This window comes from Mastigoproctus giganteus, chromosome 5, assembly GCF_048544385.1.
Source record: "Mastigoproctus giganteus isolate SK-2022 chromosome 5, ASM4854438v1, whole genome shotgun sequence".
NCBI classification, from domain to species: Eukaryota; Metazoa; Arthropoda; class Arachnida; order Uropygi; family Thelyphonidae; genus Mastigoproctus; species Mastigoproctus giganteus.
In genome coordinates this window covers 111,370,094-111,395,000 of record NC_143579.1, presented here as the reverse complement: position 1 = coordinate 111,395,000, position 24,907 = coordinate 111,370,094, and the positions used below count along the sequence as shown (strand labels likewise).

The 24,907-nt window shown below is 37.0% G+C and overlaps 1 protein-coding gene across 2 annotated transcripts in view; it reads right to left on the bottom strand.

Annotated features, from left to right (window-relative positions):
- Window positions 1–497: 497 nt before the first annotated feature.
- Window positions 498–24,907, bottom strand: part of LOC150085640 (NK1 transcription factor-related protein 1-like) — a 56,330-nt gene continuing 31,920 nt past the window's right edge. The window contains exon 2 of one of the 2 annotated variants that reach the window (XM_090373405.1): window positions 498–1,152. In XM_090373405.1, the coding sequence (XP_090229531.1) occupies window positions 545–1,152 (608 nt within the window). In that variant the 3' untranslated portion in view covers window positions 498–544. The remainder of the gene's footprint in view (window positions 1,153–24,907) is intronic. The other variant, XM_090373406.1, reaches the window with a different exon arrangement.

The following is a 24,907-nucleotide window of genomic DNA, read 5'->3' as shown; positions in this document are numbered from 1 at the left end:
TGAGAGTCCACGCAAAATGTTGCAGAAAGAAATTCACTTAAGGCAGTCTGTTTATGTGGATATTACACCTGGAAAAGAGTCCTAATCATTCTCATCTGGAATTGATTGTATTCAGCCGCGTGAAGTGGATCAGTATTGCGATCTAAAGAAGTGCCATATTTTGTCACTTGCAATGTCCATATGTCAAACTCGTCGCGTAGTCTTATAAGCGATAATTGCTTGACAGTTTGAATGATTAATTTACATATCTTGTTTATCCGATAGGTCAGCTGTGGAACAAGGCAGCGTTATTTGGCAACAGTATTCTAAGCGACGAGGAAATGGTCCCCGCGGGTTAACACTTGAGGGAGAGAATTGTCTTTCGAACTTTTGTTTTATCTATTTGTTATTTTTTATTTATTTATTTTTATTTTTTTGTGCAGACAGAGGCTGCAACTCTTGCATAAGCTCGTATTGATATGATCTCTCACGGCGTTTGCGACTATAAAACACACACACACACAAACAGAGTATTCTAATCGTCCGTACGGATTTGTGTGATGTGTTACGTGTGGGCTAAATGCGCCAGATAGGGATGCGCAGAGGTGAAAGGTGATGGAGGCGACAGCACGGGATAGGGTAAAGCCGTCGATGCTGGGAGGTACGGTAACTGTGTTCCAAACAGCAACCCTGCAGCTGTAGCATATGCTGGAGACGCGGCATAGCTGTTGGGGAGTGTCGGCGTCTGAGAGGGCGGGAGCGTCGGGCTGTTGGCATCCATTCCTGGATTCTGCTTTTTCCACTTCGTCCTTCGGTTCTGAAACCATATCTTGACCTGCGTCTCCGTCAGCCGCAATGATAGGGCAAGATTCAGCCGTTCGCAGACAGATAGATAGCGGGTCGTTTTGAACTTGTTTTCCAGTGCTACGAGCTGCTCGTAGGTGAAGGCGGTCCGTGCACGGCGTGGTTTCCCCGCCTTATGATCGTTGGACGACTTTTTCTTTTTAGCCATCTTTGATCCCTCCTTTTCTGAGGCCGAAGACTCGGAACATTCTGCGCGCCCGTCGGATGGCCTTACGCTCTCATCTTTCGGGACATCGCTCGAGCTCATTCTGTCGTCGTCGTCATCCTCTTCATCATCGGCAATGTCGGGACTCGAACATCGAACATCTTCTAAAAGGAGGGAAACAAAAGATCTGAGTATGACTTCGAATTATTTTGTGTTCTCTGCAGGGAAGAGAAAATTAAAATTTCAAGTTTACATTAAACCACACTTATTTAGTTAACTATGTACAATGTTAGACTGAATATTTAAATCAGATTTTCAGGGTTTTACACTTAGTCTAATATTGTATTAGTTGCAATCAAGAGGAAATCTCTCTCTCTTTCTTTTTAAGTTCTAGGGTTCGGATATATGAATACCTATTCAACGAAAAATCAAGTTCAAAATGCGGTCTGCCTCGTAAAAAAGCTGTTGAGGTATTCGCTGAAGTCGAATATGAAGTAGCCGAAGTCTGTATTAAATAAAGCCTTGGATTTAATTAGCAATACGCGGTGGATTAATTCAAGCTAGAAAAAAATTATAATAAAAAGTTTTGCTTTGAGTTACTAATTCACCAATGCATTTCAAGCGGGACCGAGTTTGTAAGCGTCGGGGGACGTGGAGTGTTTATCTGACTGACTTGTTCTTATTAGAACGGAGTCGGTTTTATTTCCCCTTCCCTCATTTGCTCTTTCTTTTAAACTAATATCCATGTAGTCATACAAACAGTCAGATGGAAGTGTCCACAGTAACCAATGTAAAAGTTTTTACTTTCTGTAGACTCAAAATTCATCCAATAAGACTGCAGTAAATTTTATAAAACGTGTATGTAAACTAGTAATTCATCTGCTTAGCTACAAAAACTGTACGCGGGCTGCAGGATGAAGGAGCTTAAATATTTAATGATGTCCCGTGCCACCCTGCTATGACCAGCAGTAGTTTTTAAAGGGAGATTGCACATGTCCTCGAACAATTGCATTTTTGAAATCAAAAATGCAATTGTTCTGCATTTTTGATTTCAAAAACGTCTGCCAAAATTTCTGAACCAGAAGAGGAATGGGGCCAGGGTGTTCACGAGGTTGGTGGCATGAAACCTTGTAATATGCAGAAGCCGTTTCAATTGATTTAACTTCGAAAAGGAAACCTGTTTGTTTAGTGTAGGCAGCTCGTTGTGGTTAACCCTACAATTTGAGATATTGAATTCTTTTTCATACCTGGGTCATAAAACAGGAATGCAATACCACTACAGCAAATACTGTATGAATCACAGCCAGGTCTAAAGTGTTTACATATTATAATATATAATAAAGCTTATATATTATATAATTTTTATTATGCGCAAATATTAATGTACAATGTCTACTTGGCTGCTACAATTCTACGGGTTTTACATTTGGTGGAAAATTGAAAATACCCTTTGGGGAACGGAGTCCACATCGAAACTCGGATTTGTCCTCAAGAGGTGTTATTGCAAACTGAAATTTAAATATTATATAAAGATATCCATATGTGCAGTGTACTTTATACACTCTTCATTTCTTTTTAGTCGCTTGGAGACAAGCAGTGAATGCAGATCTCTTCTGTTTAGTTGAAATGCATAGTGCGGCTTGAATATCAAAGCAGAGATTGTGAATTTCAACTGGGAGGTTAGACTGTTGAGGTCGTTTGATGTTTGTAGCATCTGCAGACGCCTAAATTTCTGTAGTATACAGAGGCGTATGCATAGCGCTGTGTCATGGCCAAATTTCAAACATGGAGTTGTTGTTTGGCAGCTCAGCGCATCTACCTGAATTTCGCTATCTTTTCAATGTGGGATTGAAGCTCAGTTTAGAATCGGAGACAACTCCCGTATCTTATTCATATTTACCACTGAAATGTATATTCCGTCTAGATAAGCTTGGACTTTGGTAATTGAAAGAGAAGACTGTTTGGACTGATTTAGTAGGGTTAATCAGTAGTTCAAAGAGATAAGATTCTAAGTCGTATAGCTTTTAGATGATTCTGTTATTGACATCTGAGGAATGTGGCCAAGATAAATCCGACTATTCAGTTTAATATCAACTGCTTATCACGTCGTCTCTTGCACAAAAGGAGAAATGACCGCTGTAAACAATGCCCCGGAAATAAGCCGCCCTAGCTGTAGTGATCACTGTAGTGATCCTTCTCGAGGTTACATACCGATCAGCCCCAAGGAGAAAGATTCGTTGGATAAAAGGACTTTGATGAACCATAGCATGCCATCTTTTATGTGGAAGTAATTTTCCAGGAAGTGGACAAGCAAATAGGATGCTAATAGAGTTGAGAGCGAGTTCCAGGTCGATATGCATGTCAGCAAATTCTGCTTTAACTTCTAGTGCTGTAAGGATGGCACTACTTATGGAGGTTAAGCTGTTAACTGCGGACCTTCCTAGAATGGCATTGTGAATTTGTGGTAGTTGGTGATGGTTGGGAGCACTGCCTTCGCCCCAAGTTTCTAGAGGCAAGATGAGCGAATGATTGGCCTTAATAGTTTGAGGGTGGCTTATTGACATTTAGGACGGCACCTACTTGATTACTACCAACCTTCTCTTCGGAATCTATTCGAGATAAAGGGAAACTATTGCTCTTCTAAGTGCTTTTCTATCCATTAAGAACTGATGGTAATGGGTCGACAATGAAAGTGCTGAGGCATTTTGTCATGAACTGTGACACAAGATCAGGGCCTGCCATTGCGGTATGCAATAATGCATTAATAGCAGCTATGAGTTGCTCTCTGGTGATGTGAACGGAGGCTAGCATACCAGTCGGAACGTCATTGGAAGGTAAGTTACTTAGGTGTGTCGGTGGTGCGTGGGTGAAAAACGGCGCAATATGGACTACCCATAATTCAAGGCCAAGAACTGTAGGAATTTCTGTATGTTTTGTTCATAAAAAATTTTTGCTCTCCGTAGACGCTTCTGGCGGTTAAATATTGTTGGGGAACTTCAGAAGGCAATCCGATCTTATACTACATTGGATTCCTTCCGCCTTCTATGCAATATTTGATTTTCTGTCGCTATTTCGAGATTTCACTTATGACAGCTTCCCAGACACAGAATGCCACTTCAAGACATCGTAATGGATCATTGAAATTAGGCCCACTGATCGCTTTTTTATCTTTTTTGGGGTAGTGTACCTTAAAGTTAGGTGCGGTTAATGTGGGGCACATTTGGAACATTATCAGATAAAAAGACGGATGTTTGATCACATTGGCATGCACATTACATGATATCGTGTCTAGGTGGTTCCATTCTCGGATGAATGCATGAAGCATGTTATTTTCAAAAGTACGTTCCTTGAGATACCCCAAAGGAAGTAATCTGAAATAACTGTCTGATACAGTTCTGAAATAAATATCAGCCCAGATGTAACATGAGAAGTACTGCATGTTTTGAAAGTAACCTTTTTCACTCCTTTTTCGAAACTGAAATCACTTTGGAAATGTAAATAACTATAAGAATGCAACGAAAATTAGTTCCATCATCCATGGTCGGGATATTGCGCACTACACACCACGATTGCTTCGTCCATAGAAAGCACACGCCGCAGTATCATTCATTAAAATTAAAATCTTCACCGCCCAAGAATAATTTAATAGAAAACATAATTGTATCTATGTTTGTAGTTATCGGGAAGCTACTCGAAGTAACCACAAAACGAGTAACGGTCACTGTCTTTTCTCATGATTTTGAGGGCCTTAATCTGCTGCTTCATATAGCGAGAGAGAGAAAGAAAGAAAGAAATTTGAAGTTTCTCAATGAAATCGCGGTTGAGTAACATTGGGTATTCCTGAAATATTCTCATTTTAAGGCCTTAGATTGGCTGGCTCTCTTCCTTGATTCAAATCCATTATATTAGATTCGATTCTTCCTACTCGGCTTGCATATCATTGGATATTGGCTTGGGTCAATCTCAACACCGTGGGTCGATAGGAAAATTAACCTGGTAGGTCTGTTAAGAGATATTTCTGTATCTTTAAAGATTTTCCAAGTGCATATTTTTTATTCTTCAAAGGAGAATAAAATAATTGCTATAACAGGGTCCTGTCATGATACCTTTGTTCATATCTCGCTAAAATTGTCTACTGCTTCTGAGCCAGATAGATTTCCTACATCATTTTCTTATTTTTGTTTTCTCTTTTCCTGTACTAATCATTTTGGCCAAGTACTGTCCTCATACTTGTGGCCTTTTTTAAGTGTTCACTCACACAATTTCAATTTACAAAAAAAGGAAGATAAGTTGTTTTGAGTTACCCAAGATAACTAAGGCTGTGTGGTTTTAATATATTTTGTTTGCAGATTGCATAATCAGTTCGCTTATTTTCTGAATGAAATACACGGGTTTCTAGGAGAAAAGAAAACGGATCTGGTTCCATCTTTTCACTCACGGCAAACGCCAAGGTGGTGGTACAGCTTTAATTCATTCTCCGACAACAGCGCAAAACCCCTCTCTCTCTGTGTGTCTGTCTGTGGTTAAAAACCACAAAATGAAATCACTTTGAATTACTAAGTATTGAAAGAGGAATGATATTTTAATGTTATGTAATAATAATATAGTATATTTTTATCTGCAATAATTAAAAATTTCATGGTAAAAGAATTTTGGTGTATTCTTAGAAAAATGAATTATAAGCTGCAGCACACAAACTCTCAATTGAAAGCAAAGATCTTCCATACCACATTTCACAACATGACGTCGATTGCTGAAACCTCTCTGGCTGCTAGAGCAACAAGGCAAGCGAGAAATCTGAAGTGTAATAAATGATCCTGGTCTCTCCTATTTCTAAATTAACCCCACTTGATTTACTATGAACACTATTTATTGAGTTGATAATTTTCAACCCTTTCAACTCATCCGGAGTGGAAAGGCTGATAGAAGATCCTGTCAGACCTTCCAAACTTACAGTATTCAAAGTTACCTCTGCACTGGTAAGGAGCACAGGAGCGATAACACAAATGTGGATTCGTTCATTGTATGAGTTCTCAGAATTGCTCTTATTATATTATGGTTTCGTGGTATAATGAATCTACTACTGTACCTTCTACAAACAGACAGAAGTCATATATACTCGTACATGAGCTAAGCTCTGATTAGCTATAAAGAAACGAATTTTGGACAAATTGAATGAAAAAATTTGGTTAAACTTAAGAAGTATTAGATCTGAATTTTTATGTTACTTATTAGGCCACACATTTGAAACCAAGATTTGCACATTAAGTTTTGAATTGGTGCCATAGTTCAATAACCTCAAATTTATACTCGTACATTGTGTGCTGTGAAGCCGATTGCTCATTAATCCATCTGCGTAATTTGCAATAAATGAAGAGCTCATAACGTGATACCTTCCCAGCAACTTATTCTGTATTTTTGGAAATTAGTATTTAAACTCGATTGTACACGAATTTAAAAGTAAAAATCTTGATAATTACACGTTGAATTTTATTTTTTAAACACAAAAAGTACACACTCTAGATTTAAGCATATGCATTTATTTTGCTTGTTACAAATTGAATTTCTCCCATGTTCTTAATAGAATATACCTTCACACTACCCAGCTTCACAAAAACTTTCCTGATGTAATGCAATTGAAGTCGTTCACTTTTCCTTATACGACCCTAATGAAATCCTAGTAATATAAGAAAAATTTCTTGAATATTACCAGGATGAAATCTTGGTAATATTCAAGAAATTTGCTTTAGAAATTTGCTTTCAGGATCATGCAGCCTCACTTTCAGCTTACCTAAAATATAACACTGTTCTGTTGATTCCTGTACTAAATTTTCAAACTTCAAATTGCTTGTATTATTGTAATGGGCCGAAGCTGGTCGCCATGTCATATCTTTATCATGTATTTATCTACGGGAGTGCGTGTTCATAGCCAATTTTCATGTTGTGCAGACTGAAGAAACCGGAACAGCTAACGGAGGAAACCTTACTCTCTTCCCCCTGAGATCGGCTAACCACAGCTACGATTGAAGAGGACCAGATCCTCTATTACTCGAGAGGCATAGAACCCAGACCTCTTCAGACGAGTGGTAGACGGCGATGTATCGTGCGATTAAGCTTCTACGTAGGACAGAACGACTAGACCAATTGACATATGATAGATGAGCAGATGATGTGTTTTTCATCAGAAGAGACTTTTTTAGGTTGGTATGCTTTCAGTCATTTGCCACACAATTGCTGACGAATGGTTATAACATTTAGGTCTTGTCCCCATTAGCGTTTGAGCCGCACAGGGCGAAACGAAAATGGTTCAACCGTGGCTTTTAGTGCGTGACTCTATCAATGGTATAAACGGTGCAATTAGAATGCCTTCGGAAGTTGAAGTATCTAAGGGCGCGACGTGGCGGCATGCGGACGCTAATTAACGGCACCATTTAGTCAGGCGTGTTGTTTAATTGCACTTGCTTTCTAACCACATGCCTTTGGTCCTCCGTGACAATGTAGGGGTTCCCCCACTTTTCGCTGGTCTGAAGAGATCTCAATTCGACTCATCGATGACTGAAGGAATTTCTGAAGGCATCTTCAATCGAGGCGATAGCTAGCCGATCCCAGGCAGAGGGCATAAAATTTTCTCTTGTGAGTTATTCTAGGTTTTCAAACTTGCACGACAGGCAAATTGGCCCTTGAGCACACGCAGACCTATACAGACGTCATGCGCAAAGGCGTAACCCAGAATGAAGTGCTGAATTCACTCGAAATTTGACTTATTGTTTAATTAATGCTATCGAGTTGCATCGTTGATTAAATAACCCTATCTAATGGTAAAATCACTGCAATCACTTGCAGGGTATTATTAGAAACAGTTCTACATATTCTGGCCATAGCCAGCAACATGGCAAATTGAATAGAATGTAATTTGTTCCTTATTTTAATTTAATTAATATTCCAAAACCATGTTCCAGCACCATGCGATCCAATGGGTAGGAACATAGCTTTATAATATGATTGTAAAGCTTTCTTGTTCAAACCCCATTCTGATCTCGTTAATCTTATAATAGGTGCACTAAGTGATCTAATTTTATTTGCTAATTCTTCTAAATATTCAGAAACTTGTAGTTTATCGTCATTTATTAAACCCAAATATTTTAAACTCTCAACATATTCAATTTGTTTCTCGTATATTAATATTGTAGGGGGGACAGTCATAATTAAAGCACCTTTAAAGACCATCATTTTAGTCTACCTAACAGATAGAGTCAATTTACTGATTTCTGCCCATAAAATTAAATCGTCCAGTATTACCTTAGCTCTATCCTCTAACATCGACCTTGACTTGCTCGGTATACAAATGGCCAACTTGTCTATGCAAACCAATGGCAGTATCCGAGAGAGAGAGAGAGAGCGATTGATCCACAACTGAATTCCAACAAATAGGACCCAAGACCCCTGAGGGCACTCTCTATAAACGGTCTCATAACTAAGGTGTTGTGCCTCAACAGCTACTTTCCTATTTGAAAAGTAGCTGCGTAGAACTTTGTATAGTTGTTTACTACATCTCATTTTAATAAAATAATTAAGTACACTTTCCCACCATAACGAGCCAAAGGTTCCCCGAAGTCAAAATTGCCAAAACATTTTGTGGGGAAGCTATTACAAAATTTTATCAGATTTTCTGTTGAATCCAAGGTTAGTTTCTTATAATTTATTATCTGCTATTAATTGTTTAATTCTTATAGCTAATAACCTTTCATATACTTGACGTAAATTAGCTAATAATGATATTAGCCTGTAATCCTTAGGATACTGAGGATTCTCTCCTGGTTTAGCGATAAGTTTCAATATTGCCTACTTCCAAAGATCAGGAAATATTGACTCGGGTAAACATTTATTAAACGTATTTAACAATATTTATAGATACTTATCGTGTATTTTAAATATTGCTAAATTATCTGTGAGATCCCAACCAGGGCATTTATTTGATTTCAAGTTCTCCACCACTGTTTTTAATTCTAACAAATTGAATAAGACAGTTTCAACAGACGTTTCATATCTACGATTTCCTTCTCTGATTTTATTTTGGCTTTCAAAGTCCTATTCTTCATCTTCAACCTTATAAATACTGTTAACAATTGCTGAAATCGATGACCACCCGTCCGTTGTTTCCATATTATTTACCTTAACACTATTCAATAAATCTCCAGGGATTATCTTATTCATACTTAATTAAATATTAAACCCCAGGACTCGCTATTTCTCGCCTCACTTAAAATGTTTGCCACAATTTCAACTTCTGCTCCAATAGACCATTATAGCTCTGTGATGCAACCTCCGTTTATGCCTATAACTATTTTTATAAAAAAGCATCTTGATTGTAGGCCGGTTGTGATGTTATGGTGTTCCCCACCTTCGCTGCACGTTCAGTGGTTGTGTTTCCCTCTTCGGATCATTCCCGCCACCTCTGGCACCCCTTCAGCAGCCGACAATGGCTGCGATCGCCGAGATGCTGCCCCACGTTACCGTCGCGCCGCAAATCATTACCCGTTCAAACTCTTAGGTGTTTCCTTTTCCCCCATTGCACGAGCTTCATACTGACAGGCACTATATATGTTGCATATATAGTGACGGCACTATATATGCCGTCACTATATATGTTGCGCCGACCAGCGGAACATATATAATGACGATGAGGGTAGTGCCTGTTACACCTCGGTGCTGTGGGATTCGTTCATTTGTGGAGATAGAGGTGATCAATGTTTTGGCTCATGTGTGTACTACTTTATTTTAATTGGACATGGCTCAATTAACGACAAATTGTTCCCATTGGACCTTCACCATACGGATTTATGTTCATGTGGAGCTAAAGATGACTGGAAGCACATCTTATAGGACTGCAATTTACACGGTGGTTTAAGAGCATCGTTAAGCTTCTCGATTGCAAATTTTGCCCTTGGTAACGAAGTATCTCTTCTTGCACGCTACTAGACCTTCCAACTCCTACAAGATTTTTCAACAAATTATTCAACCGACGTACTATAGAGTACAACAAATCAAACAAGAGCTTTAATTGCTTAAATACTCAATGGACAATATTTCTAGCCATTCCAGTTGTATTACTCCACTTGTAAAATTAAAGCACTCCTTACAAACTGGACTCACGGAGGGACCTTCGTGAATCCAAAAAAAAAAAAATTATGGTCTGCCAAACGTTACTGGACTAGTCTATCTCGCTGCCTTATGAAGTTCTTGCTATTCTTAACAGAACATGTATCCTTTTACGTTTTCCTCTTACCCTCTACCACTTTTTTTTTTCGGCAGATGCCTGAGATACGGGTACGGGACTGATGGCATTCACTGGTCTCATTCTGTTCCAGTGGATGTGGGATTTTTTTATTATTATTTTTTTTTTCATTTATTATTATTATTTTTTAAATTTTAATTTTTTTAAATAAATTATTTTTTTTTTTATAGAATGAACCTCAACTCGTTTTGAGCACTCTGTACAAGATAATTGAAGTCCACCACAGTTCAGTCTTAGTTATGGCGCAACTCCTCCAGGTGGAAATGGTCTGGCTTTCCAGATGATCGTCTTCTTGGTGTTAAAGTGGCCAGAAACAACTAAACAATATAATATTACACTCGCACACTGCACAAATATAACATTACATAATTTCTAGCTGTTTTACAGTTTTGTATAACCGCAAGGTACCTGTAATTAATTACTGTTCTGGAGCTCCCCTGCATAGGATAATATACTTGTCCACATATGCGACCATGGACTTTAACGAGGGGATAACCAGCGGTGTTTCCAAGACCACGCCCCAGCTGATTCTCCTCTGTATGGGCGACTGGAGCAGGTTCCCGGTCAATGTACCTCTTCTTAAGTCCAACAATTACCAACGACGCCTAAATTTCGCATATGAACTGCATCATTGACCACTGGAAAAAAGTTTCCTTTTCCAAGAATCACGTTTTCTCCTATGCTGAGTGAACGATAGGTAGAGGATGCACCAACAAACTGCCGATAGAAATCACTCCGATGTCCTGGTCCACCAAAACAGGCAGGTGGCAGCAGTGTTTGGTATGAAGATGTTTTCCTGGGAATTTTTTGGAACCCTCGTATCCGTAGACTGCACTCTGAATGCTAAAAACATCTATCCATTAAGACTAATCAGGCACACTGCCTTCGTGGTGACCGTCTTCCCGGATCGCACAGCTGTGTTCCAGCAGGATAATGAGCCCCATCACGTTGCTGGTATTGTTTGAGAGTGGCTCGCCGAACAGAAAGTGACTTCAGTTGCCACGTTGGCGGCCGAATTCGCCAAATATGAATCCCACAGACCATCCCTGGGGTTGACAGATCCGGCGTTTGGATGCTCCACCACGGACTATCGCAGATCTATGGGACGCATAACGTACTTCCTTCAACAGTAGGCCTTATAGAGTCAATGTCTCGCCATGTTGCGCCCAGAGGATATATCACCATTAGGTAGGTAGTCATAATGTTTTGACTTGAGAGTGTATATAACGGAATCATATAAATGAAATTTGTACAGATATAAAACTTTGTATGGATATATTCGATTCGTATAAACAACGATACCCGTTTACGATTATATTTCATAATATAACCTAATGAAATAAATCAGCGATTTATTTAAAGATTGATTTTAAACACTTTAACAAAATTAAACGTGTCAACGTCCATTTTATAAATCAATTATTTATACAATGGACATAAAGAGCAAATTGTCTTTTTCGAAAATAGAGATAACGCTATTAAAAGCATAAGATAGTTTCCTCTGAATGAATTTAAGTTTTATAAATGTATATTTATTCATTATTTCAAGTGAATAATACAAATTATTACAATTTTTAAGAGCTATGCATCAGTTCAACATGGTTATCTTCGATTTCGGTTGTTAAGTATCGTCGAGAAACCATTTACAGAATTATGAAAAGTTTTAGATCAATATTGAAAGTTTCTCTCTGCCAATTGCACATCTTACTTTTAATAAATTTGAAGGTCGGTTTTTTTTAATACGGTCTTTCAAATGGCTCCATCGAGAGAGGTCGCAGGGATTTCAATCAAAGCTTTGCGGAGACCATTTAATATAAAAACTCCGGCCATTGAAATTAACGCGGAATAAATTCTTGTTATGTCTAATTACACTTCGATGGTAATGAGGTGGCGCTCCACTTCTTAGAATATGGTTCCGTCTAGACCGTTTCGGTCACCTAATTCAGGCAAAACATTTCCTGATAACATCCTGCCATATCCAGTTACTGTCATACTTGGGTACTCCATGACTTCACGGTCAAAGCGGTCTTGATTTTTGACAAACCAAAAATCGCAATATAAAACCACATCATGGAATAACTTGGACCAGGGAGAATTCCCATACGTAAGAATGGGAACTCTCCTTTGTTCATTATTTACAGGATTATGAAGACAGAAATGATCCTTTCTGTTCACAGTACATTATTAGTTGGCTAGTCTGAATCTTCATGTGCTGTAGAATTGTAGATAAATAAACGTTAGCAAAAATCCATCCTACGCACATGATCACTCGGATTGTACGGATGATACCTTAGTTTCTGCTTTATGACTTTTAAACTGTCCTCTGTGGAATATTTTGACGTTGATCCACAAATCCTTAGCATTACGATCAAAAGTTTCACGAAGATAGATTGCTTAAGGAGAGAATAGATAAGAACGTTTTTTTAATCTCCCTCCCCCCGTCCTATAGATTTAACCCATTTTTATAATAACAAATTTTAAGGGTAACACGTTCTTCAATTATCAGTAATTTCAGAATGATTTAGTAGTAGATATAATATTCATCCAATTTGCCACTCAGATTTCTTTATTTGTAAACTTGCACCTGTAATTTGCTTTTAATGGGTTGACGCATAGTGATTAGCGGATATCAACCTAAAAAGAATTAAATTCATCACGGGTAGGTATTTTCTGCTCATTCTGTATTGTGAGACACGGCCTGAAGTATGTCATGCATAGAAATTGTCTGATAGTATTATCCATATGTGTACTAACCGTTGGAACAAATAGTTTTGTAATTGTTCTCAGAAAGTTTCAGCGTAACGTCGACCTCTGAAGATTGTCTGACAAAAACTAGTAGTGAACGACTGCCATAAAAGATGCCATTTCATACAATGTGGACCCGGGTGTTTGATTTGGATATATCTTGTTGAATACAAAAAAGAACACCTCTTTTAGCAGGGGGGGGGGGTCGCCATACACGGATCTTTCGGTCATCGCTCCCCAGACAGAAGCTTGAATCATCACTAAAGACAATCTGTCGCCTTTTGTTCACTCCAGCTGGATCTATCTCTGCACCACGGAAGTCGATGTACACGATAAGTTAAGATGCAGTAAGGGGGAAAGTCGAAGCAGCGTGCAACATGAATGCAATCCTTCCTCTGTTACTCATCTACTAATGGTACTTTCTAATACCCAATGTCCCAGAGATGAATCCTTCCCTCTCAGAGAGGCAAACCTGTAAGCAGCATCTTGCTGGTGATTTATCCAGCCCTACAATCTGACGCTTTCTGAGTGTTTTCGAACCGGGACGACTGCTGGAGGTTTTGTTCTGTTTTCCGCTAGTGCCAACATCGATCTACTAACTCGAATTCTTTCGCCCAACGTGAACCGCAATTTTTCAGGTGGGCTATCCACTCTCTGTCAGACGAAATGGTTTACTCGTTTAGGCGTCCCTGATTCAGCCTCATTAAATTTGAATAGTGTAGGCTGCTGTTTTCTAGTAACTAACTAACTGGCCACTATTTGTTATTTTTCAACTAATAATGGCATGTGTTAACCGTCCACTCCAATGGTTCTGTGTCCTGCTTATTTTCGCTTCCAACCTGATTGATCATTTTCATATATTAACGATGATATGCAACTTTTCTGACAGCTTTGTTAACTCTTTTAAGATGAAGCAACTTTTTACGTGACGAACTCCAGCAGTAGACACTTTAATTTATTGTATTATGATGGAAACATTTTATTTGTAGTCTTAGTTAAAATTAAATATTTGCGAACATAAATCAAGTACAGCACAAGGCGATATCAAGATCAAGAATAGTAGTGAGTTTTTCTTGCTAATGAAGAAGGATACTACAAGAAACAAGTTGATAATAACAGAATTCACCCGAATGAGATTACACAAATGAATTCGTGTAGTTGTGCTTGCTTATTTGATTTTCTTGTCTTGCTTTTCTCTGTAGATAGGTTTCAGTTTATGAGCGTGTATATGTTCATAAACTGAAACAGAAGCTGAACAAAATCAAATTAGATTTGATTTTGTTCAGGATCTATGATCAAATCTATGTTCAGATCATTGAACGCTTCTCATAGATTTTCTGTACCTTGGTCCCTTCTCAAGCAATCCGACCTGAAAGACGGTTAGGCCTGACGTGCTTCTTAGTGTGGGTGCACAGTGGCATATACGTTTTTGTTGACTGTGGTTCGAACCCACGTGAATAATTACCATAACGATTGTTACAAATGATTAGTTGTAAACTCTTCTTCGTGCCGGATTATTATTATTTTTTAACCTGTGTAATAAGATGATTTACAATGAGGTTGTATATGTTATCTATTAGCAAACAATTTATACAGCCTCAAACGTACTAAAAGAATGTAGCCAAAAGTTGTAGAGAACAGCGTTTCTCAATCTTTTCAATAATGATCCATCTATAAACCCTATATTTAATATATTTTTTTATTTTTATCGATGGTTTTAGTCCATTTTACAGCGCATAATAAAACAATAATACGTCGTTATTTTTTTAAGTACTATTAAAATTATTATTATTTTTTAAAAATTTTAATGGTGTCCAAACCGGTAAGGAGTGGTAAAATCATAAAACAGAGAAGAGAGTAGACAGATACAGATTCTAGTTTAACGATAGTCTGTTGGCTGAAACCGTGAAATTCATTTTCGTAAATAAAGAAGAAAACCAACCATCTTTCCGATTTAATTGTATAACTTGTTTCTTTACAATGACATCAGGTGAATCAGTTTACATCTCGCTTAGAACAACAGGGTATGATTGAATAAACTGCACGGCAATGATACATTAAATCATAAAAGACTTTCCTGGAGTAAGATCTAGATTGCAGAGGTTCTCCAACTTTTATGCCTTGGCCCCCAAAACTTTCTGCATTTCACGCGTTCCCCCTATCTTGGCCCCCAAAACTTCCTGCATTTCACGCGTTCCCCCTATCTTCCAGAACAAGTGCAAATAAAAAGATTTGACATAAATCTTATCTATGAGTATAGGATACGTACTTTTATGAATTAACGCATTTAATCTCAAAGTGTGAAATAAAATATGTTTGGGAACCCTGGCGTATTGTCACGTACCATTACTCTTTCAACTTAATTCTGGTAGACACGAATTTTTCCACTCAGGAAAATTCAGCCTTTGACCTGCACAAAAGATAAACTGACTTTTAGAATACACGCGGTTTCAACTAGCCTGAAATATCAATACGAAGGTAATCAAACTATGAATAACTAATACTGCAAAGCATTCCATAGCATTTTGGAAAAGTATGTTCTCTGCCGTTTTAATTTTAAATATTAGGATTGCGATTTATACATTTTCGAAGCCTTGAAAATCTTAAATGAATTATTGGAAATGATGTCGACTTATTCCTTCGTTTATTTCCATCGCACATAATGGTTTCATTATTTTAGCAAGGATATTTGCTCTATTTCGGACATCAGCTTAATTAACTGATGGCTGTCCGAATGATGATATGCTGATATCACATTTCATTTGGAAAATTTTGTCTTTCGATGTCAAATGCGGTTTTCCGAAAAACCGGAATTCTTCGAGAAGATAAGAATGACACTTTTCTTCGGGGGCGGTGGATACAAACGGGCAGATCAGCTGCTCCAGGCTGATATTGACGGGTCCCCGGACTTTAATTCCGCCCCAATACGCGGGAAAAGATGGCCAGCCCAGTGGGGTTGTTTGCTCCTAACACCGATTATTGTATTTTCCGGACTGTAAGACAAACCGGATGATAAGACGCACCCAGGTTTCAAAAGGCGAATTTTGGGAAAAAATATTTTATTGCGTATATCTGAAAACACAAATTCGCAAGTGCTTCCTAAACTAAACGTCGGTGTAGAAGGAATTTACTCCTTTTAGAATTTGAAAAAACTGGGTAAAATCACACTCGCCATTACCGATGTTATGGTGGTCTGAACTTTCAGTTTCTCCAAAGAGTTCGCTTCGTTAGCGCCATCAAGAATATTGCTGGTTCCTAGAGAGAAAACGGTTTTATTGATCATTTCATTGGCAACAAAGTACGCGTTCTAGTGCCTTCACCCGGATATAGTAGTAACAGCCATGTAATGCAAGGAAGCCACATGCTTTTGCAGCACTGGCCGAAAGAAGAAAAAAAAAGATAAAACAACCAGAAATTATTTGCTTCCCTCTTCACATTGGTAACTATCCAGTTGACCTTTGAATTTATTCAAACTGTCAGCGTCAACTACCTGTGAAGATAACCTGTTCCAGCAATCAACGACTCGCTAGCTAAAAGAAATCTGTCTAAAATCTAGTCAAAACCTCTTTCTTACCACGCGAGTTGAATGGTAAGAAAGAGGTTTGGACCCGTTCAAGAAGCGCTATGTCTTTTTTGGATGAGGTCTCTATACTTGATCACAGTATTCCAAATGTGGTGTTAACAATTGCCTTATACAGTGGAACTCCGACCTCCATTTCTCTACAGGATAATGTTCGATAAATCATTGAACTATTGCGAATACGCTACGCAACAACAACAATATAGTGTGATGAAAAAAACATTATCTATCTGTGTGTGTATGCATCGAAATTTAGCAACGTTTTCCAGGTTAAACGTGCGTCTTATGGTTCAGAAAATGATTCCAGGATTTCTGATCTCCAAAATGCTTTACGTTCACAAGCATTAAATAATTGCAAAAAAAAACATTAATCAGTCCTTCAAAGAATCAATGCATCATTATCATAAATCATTTTCCGGTAATAATGAATAATGCTAATAGCTTTCTTTGTCACTTTTAAACCCAAAACGAAACGAAACTAAATCAAACCAAACCACCGTCTTAAACGTAAGCATGATATTGCGGAGAACTCCATTTTGATAACTGCACGTAGATTCAGAGCGCAAATTCTTAGCAATTTATTCTTCTTTTCCTGCCATACAAATGCTCATTTGTTGCAAACTAAAGATGGGTATAAAAATGGCTGTTTTAGTATGGGTGATCTGTGGTCACGATAGAAACTTATTTTCAGTATCGTCGTAAGGTTTGTTGTAGTATTACAGTAGAAGGGGTGTTATGCGATGTCAGTTAATCGGAAAAAGTCGATAAAGCAGAGAAACATTAAAAAAAAAAAAAAAAAAAAAATATATATATATATATATATACAAAAGTATCTTAAATCATTTATTCAGTTATTTTAAAACATACAATCATTTACATAAAATCATAAATTTTTTTTCACTTAAGTTTAGATGATGAACTGTGACCTTTAGCAACGAAGTCATTTATTAAATAAACATCACACCATTGACTACTGGTTCAGATCGTTGTTCAGTAGTCAGTGGTGTGATGTTTATTTAATAAACATTGTTGTAAATCCTAGAACCTTCAATTTGTCTGAAATCAGTTAATAAACTATATCCTTCATTATCTTGTTTGAGGTAATTTACATTAGCATATTGTACAGTGTGGATCTGTTTCATTGTAGAGTTTCTCAAATCAGTTTTTCTCTTTTGATAAATGGTCCTACATCTTTTATAAATTTTTGAACAGCAGGTTGATCAGTAAATAATCATTCCTGCTAATACTCAAATACATGACTACGAATTCTCCTTACATCACTACCATGACATTTTTTCTAACGTCCAAGCCATCTGTCACTTGCTGTAAAACTTTCTGCACCATCGGTCTTTCGATGCAAGACCTGTCTCTTGCTCCTATGCTTATCTTCGATGACACTCCAATTTCCAGACAAGATTGCGTATGTCTGTTACAGATTCCTAATAATGTTTAGAGTGAAAATATCCTGCATGAATAAAACAGTCTACTGTACAACAGGCTTCTTGTTTCTGATTTGAGTGATGAAAAAATCAAGAAACTAAACTTAATTCTGCTTGTGTATGAGTACTTTTGACGAGTGTTGTTCAAAAATTTCTTATTCAGAATACGAAAGATCATATAGCAGAGATCACTTTCTGATCTACAGAAAACTTCGCTTCCTGAGGTGTCCTTCGCTTTTTAGGAACAAGGGAAAGTTATTGGGAGCCACATGTTGAAAATAATGTGTGTATTCAGTCATTCAAATCGCACGTAATGGCAAGTCATAGTTTTCCTCGCTATTTGGTCACATGTCGATATACTTTGTACAAATGCCTATATAAAAAAAGAGATATTAGATACACCCATATTAATTGTGCATTATAATTCGAGGAGCGTTCAAAACATCAACGTGTTGAACGATGCTCTTAAGCAAGGACATTCTAAATACTCATTTCATTTGCGCTAAAACAGTTTTTAATTTAGATTATAGAATTAATGCGTATGAGGTAAAGTTCTGACAAAATAGCGATGATCAGGAGCATAAAAATGAAGATAAATATTAATTAATTCTGAAATTAGTATATTGAAATACGTACACACAATTTTGTATATTTTAAAATTAAATAGTTTTTATATTTTAAAAATTTTCAAGTTTTGTTTTTATTTAACTTAACGCTGTTTTCACGCATTTTAATTGGACTGGGGTCTGCGATGTAAGATTAATTAAATAAATGTCTCCTATCGCCTTCATATTTATGCTCCAACATCGGTAGCTCGCATTTATTATTCAGATGACATCGGCATATTTTCCAGTAGTCAAAGCAACCCCATTGGACTTTTCGTAGGGATAACCAAAATGAATGTTTGACTCACTTCCGTTTCCTTTAAGACTCGTGGGTATCGGGAATCCCTTTCTAATGCGAATCCTGTTCGGTATTGAACAGTGAACCAAAGTTTTTCATTAAAACTTTAAGGACATTACGATTTCCTTGTAGTCTCCGAAATGTCCATCTAACCGGAGGAAGATGTCTTAGAAGCGATTTTGTTTCAGATCTTACAGCGACGATAAAGAAGTTCTTGCAATTTTGACCGATCGATACGCCGAAGTTAACGATGAAAAGTATGCGCGCGCATTTCGCTGCTTCCGCGATTGTATTTAAATAAGTTTTAATGACCAATGAAGTAAAATGCAGTTGCACTTATTACTTGGGAAAAAAAGAAAAACTTCGAAATCGGGATTAAGCACTTTTTTTTCGGACGAAACACTGCAGAACACGCAATACACATCGTTATTATTTCACTAGTTCAGCTTCGACATTAGTGAATATTCAATTATAACCGAAAGAAAGTTAAAGAAAAATTTAAGATATTTGAATTGAGCTTTTTTAAAATGTTAATGACGTCCTTGACTGATTGCACCCTCGAGAAGTATAAGGGTTACGTTTTGATGTACAGTTTGTACTATGGTTATTTAGCCAGAATAGGCCTCCTAAGCTTTGTGGCTGTACCATACGTTAAGAGCAACTGTACATTCTGCCAATATGCAAAGAAGGTAAATGTTAATAAGTTTGTGGAGGTGGATTGGTTGGTTGATTAATTTTTTAGTGGCGTGTAGGCAACTTAGGCCTTGGTACGTCAAGTCCGGGAGAGATGGAGCAGAGAGAGAGAGAGGAGAAAGCAGGGGAGATGATACATTCCAAATAATGTATCCTCCTCTTGGGGGGAAAGACCACAAATGTGTTGCAGGATGGTGGGAGGTAGGAAGGGAGGGAGGGCGTGTGTAATTGATAGTTAGGCAGAGTGGCATGTACACTTATCACGACGCAGAAATTCCAGTAGCTAACAGGGTTGGGGGAAAAGCTGCGGGCTAATACAGGAACCATTCCATGCTTGTGACATAACAACTAGCTTCAGTGAACCCAGGAAAAAGAGAACATGAATAAATAGCCAATTGCGTTCAGCGTAAAGGAAGGAAACAGCCATACTATAATTACCAAATAGGTATATAACTTAAATGCAATGATTGCATAAAGGATACTGTGATACAAGAAGTAGCATTAAAGGTAGAATACAGCCAGCAGAAATAAAAGAGAGGCTATCGTAACGCAGAGTAAGTATAAGAGTTAATAAAGGAACTGCCATCTGAATTGCTGAAGATTCAATTTATTAATTAAATATTAGGAGACTTTTGGGAAAGTGAACTAAAGCGTTCTTAGTCCATATGAATTATGGCTAGGAAACTGACTGGAACCATTAATAAATGCAGACAGTAATACACTGTGAAATATAGGAAGTTCGTCGCTAAAAAAAATGAATAAAATGAAGACAAGAGAGTCCGTATAGAACATAAGCTCATTATAAATTGCGTGTGTTCTATGGTCGATTTTGTTTTTGACGAGAAACCCGAGTTTTCGAGGGCGAAACACATTGTTATCTAAGCCTGAGACCGACTGACTCAGCCAGGGAGCGAAAAAAAGGCCATAAAGGTTCCTCGCGTCATTAACGGGATTCGAACCTGGGCCTTTACCTCTCTCTGTAACGGTTCGTATAGCAACAAATCCTGCTTTCAGAATTAAGTGTTAGTTTCAGTATACCACGTTGGATATTTTTGTATGACAAAGGGTTCAAGAAGGAACAGATAAAATAAGTCAATTCGAAGATGGGATGCACTATTTGATTTAAATTATATGCACAAAGTATGTGTGTATATTCTAAATAAATAAATAAATAAAAAAACTCACTGCTGTATAAGTTTTGTGAGGATTGGTATATAACACTTCGACGTATTGAAGAAAAATTATTAACCAGATCCTGAGGAATGGAATGTATTTAAGGCAAGTTGGAGCAAGAGCTTATATGTTCGTTAATTCTAGAAAAAAAAATAATAAATCGTTGTCTTAAGCGGGCAAATTAATCTGTGCAGAATCGCCATACAAGGTTACACAAGGAGGAACCTTGTGGGGCACTGTTTTAAACAAAATTCTTTTATTTCAAATAATATTTATATATCTCAAAAGTGTAGTTCAAGCGATATTGTAGCTCTCATGAATAATATAATTTAACCAAAATAATAATTTCATATCTCAATCTCGAATAAGCTGTAATTTAGGTTCGAAGGTACTTATTAAGTAATTGTTTCGGTTAATTTATTTATATTTGTTTATTTAATCGCACGATTATAAGTATGGTGGCTGCTGAGAGTGGTAAAATAATAATTAGTCATATTTTTACTATTAGTTGTCTTCCCTGAATTCACAAGTAATTTCAGGTCTCCTCGCAGATGCCTAATTTTCAGACGCCACATCGTCTTTTTTGGTATGAATATAAGCACATTCTCTTTGCTTTTATTGGACTGCATATAATAATAATTATTATTACTCTTAGTTTATTAATCCTATAGGTTCACTCTTAAACAGCCATAGGCTAGGAAGGTGATAATTACATATTTTTTATGCGCGAGTTATCACATGCACAAACGGTTATATTGCACGTGAGTACATGTGAGCCCCACCTGAAATATTTACACGAGCCCTATTTATAAAATCTTATCAACAACTACAGCTTATATTCTTGGTATCTTTAAAGTTACTATTTGAGAGACTTCACTTTAATGGAAGCAAGTGTTGGGTGGAGTATTAGCAAGATCAACCTGCTGACTAAGGTACCGATAATCACCGTTATACATAAGTTTCTGTTGATCATACACGCATTTTTCACGCATGTGACATATGCCTAAGATTTCAGAGAAAATCATGGTGTTGTGGTTTTGGGTAGGAAGGGCAGAGTTTGGATAAGCGTTATGCAAAAATATTCGCAGTTCGCATTTTCGGCTGGTAGACGTGTTTTGAGGGTTTAGTGAACTTCAGCTAGGAAGTTTGCTGGCTGTCCCCAACCTTTTTGTGGACAGTAGATCTCCTAGTTGAACTCTGTGCCAGGAAAAAATAATGCCGTCAGGAGTTAAAGAAGTAATGTAGGATCATTTTCACAGGAACGCAATTTATACTCCAATCGCAGCATGGATTTATTAAGGGCCGATATTATCTGATTAGCTATTATGACACAATAACAACGGAACTAGACGCAAAAAAAAAAGTTTGGCATCGTATACTTAGATTTCAATAAAGCTTTTGACACCGTTGCACATGAAAGGCTGTTTTACAAATGAGATCAGTATCTCATTAAGGGCAAGTTATTGCTATGGATAAAAGGATGGTCGAGTCGCAGGAGAACAGACAGAGGATGATTATAAATGGCCACGCTCTTTATGGACTAATGTTATGAATGCAGTTCCTCAGGGTTCAGTATCAAGCTCCTTAATGTTTTTAATATTATTAACGATATTAATGAAGCTTAAAGTCATAGCTTACTGATGATCCAAAGTTTGGCAGGGCAGCTAATTAGAGTAATCAGGGTATGCTACTCCAGCAAGACCTGAAGAAATTAGAAAGATGGACTGAAAAGTGGAAGTTGAGGTTTTACATTGACACACACTTATGTAACATGCGATAAAGACCATACTACATGTTCATATCAATATGACCAAGTAGTTGATGCTCCAAAATTCCTCAGATAAACAACTGATTATTCGTGGAATTTCTTCTCCATCAGACGTTGGGTTTGAGTCCCGTCTTGATTACAGTTTTTTCTTATTTTTTAAATTTATTATTAGTTTTTTTTACATCCAAGGTTTAGCCAAAAAGTAAGCATGCACTTCACAGACATGCGTATACTAAAGCCTCATGGTTTTAGTACATGCATATATATTGTTTGCGATTGTAAAGACTTGGAAATAGCCGCAGAAGAATACACACGTGTCGTTTATTGTATGAATAATTATTTTCTGTATATTGTAAATTATATCGTTTTTTAAAGGTCATAGTTCACATAACGTTTTAATAAATTTTACTTATTAACTAAGCATCCTGTAGAAAACTGTTTTACAAATAGATGAACACGCACACTATATAAAGAAAATTTAAAACAATATTCATGGAAGAAGTTACATATTCATCAGTTTGATCACATTAAATAATAACAAGTAGTTCTCGTAAATAATATGTAAGACATAATATCAATTAAAGGCATAAGTTATACACATGAGAATCTCGAAAAACTACTAATAATATCATTAAAAACAAAAACTCAGTGGATATCTGGAAAAATTAATAGCCAGACAATATGTATAAAACGCATTAATAAAAGTGCTAAGATATATTTAATAGGAACTGTCATGAGAGCCCAGCCTTCCTCCTTTTCCCCACATGGGCCTTAACTTTTCTCAGATATATTCGGGAACGTGATATCCCCCGCCTACCCTGCAACGACGACATCCTAGTAAATTTACGCGGTGAAACCTGTCGTAAATTGAAATGATAATGTAAACATCCTCATTAAAAACGTGAATGAAATATTCCCCCACATACAGGCACAAGAATGAGAGCGCATTATTTAATAAAAATCAAATTCATTAACACATTTTCAGAGGAATGCAAAATTATTTTGCATTCTCCCGAGGACACAGATTTAGTTGAGCAACAGTAGTCTACAGAAGTGGTTCTCCACCTGAAAATTGTAATAAATACGTGCTTTAAACATGCCGCCTCTTTATCAATTAGCGGATTGTAGTATGTGGTGTAGAATAATCTGTTCTTTTTCTAATCTGTGGTAGAATAATCTGTGTGTATCGTTAGCGAACAAAATGGTTGAAAACCACTGGTCTACAAGATGTTTTTGGCTGGGCTTCCACTGTTAATCACTACTTTCTGTCTGGGTTTCAGATTAACGTTGCGAAAGCTGAATTTTCAGATATTAAGGATCATCATCTATCAAATCTGAAACACAGCCCATTGAGTAGCAGTGTGCTGTTAGGTGGATAGACAGTGAACATTTTACTGCTAAACATTTGGAGAGTATGCGTCTAAAAGCAGCACTATTTCTGAATATCAGTATCGGGATATAACACAGCCATTCCTGAAACGTAAACTTTAAATTCAGTTCGATTGAAACTTGGTGTTTGTTCTAACGTTGATTAATTAATAACTCCTGTGTGATGTCCTTAAGAACTTACATGAGAACTATTTGTGTGTGTGTGAGAGAGAGAGAGACTGACTGACTCACTCAGATAGCAAGATAGGTTTAATTTAGCTGCTTATTTCAACGTCAATATAGTTGTCACTGAATTAAGTATTTCTGATTCCGTGTCGTGGAAAACATTTCTATTGGACAAGCGCAATTATTAGTGTAAATGCCCTTCACATAATGAGGGGTGTTTTCCTAATTGAAATGTAGGAAAAATTAAGTTGCCTAATTATATTTGATTAAAGAAAAACGTGAGTTAACAAATTAAGTGGTTGATAAAACAATTCTGAAGTGTAATAACTATCCGGTCATTACACCGATAAAAACAAGTATAATTAAGTTATAATCTAATTAATAACATTTATGGAAAAATCAATTGCTGTATTAATTATATTTAATTGCTCATTAGTCATATTATTAATTTGTATATTTAATGAATATAATTAAACGATGTTATAATAGAAAAACAAATTGAAAACAATGCTTTTAGTTTTGTTTGCAAACACGGAGCTGTCTGTCCATGGATCGAAATCGAGATTTCTATGAAACAGAATGGAATTTGTAAGGATAATAGGAAAAAAAAAAAAAGTTAACGCATATAATGACGTTACAAATGCGTATGACGAACTGGAACGGTGTTTCTGCGCGTTCCAGTCCATTCCGTGCCCTGAGCTATCGCAAAAGAGTGTTATACGAAAAGAATTCGTGTTAGGGATTTCTCAATTTCTGTTTATGTTCTTGC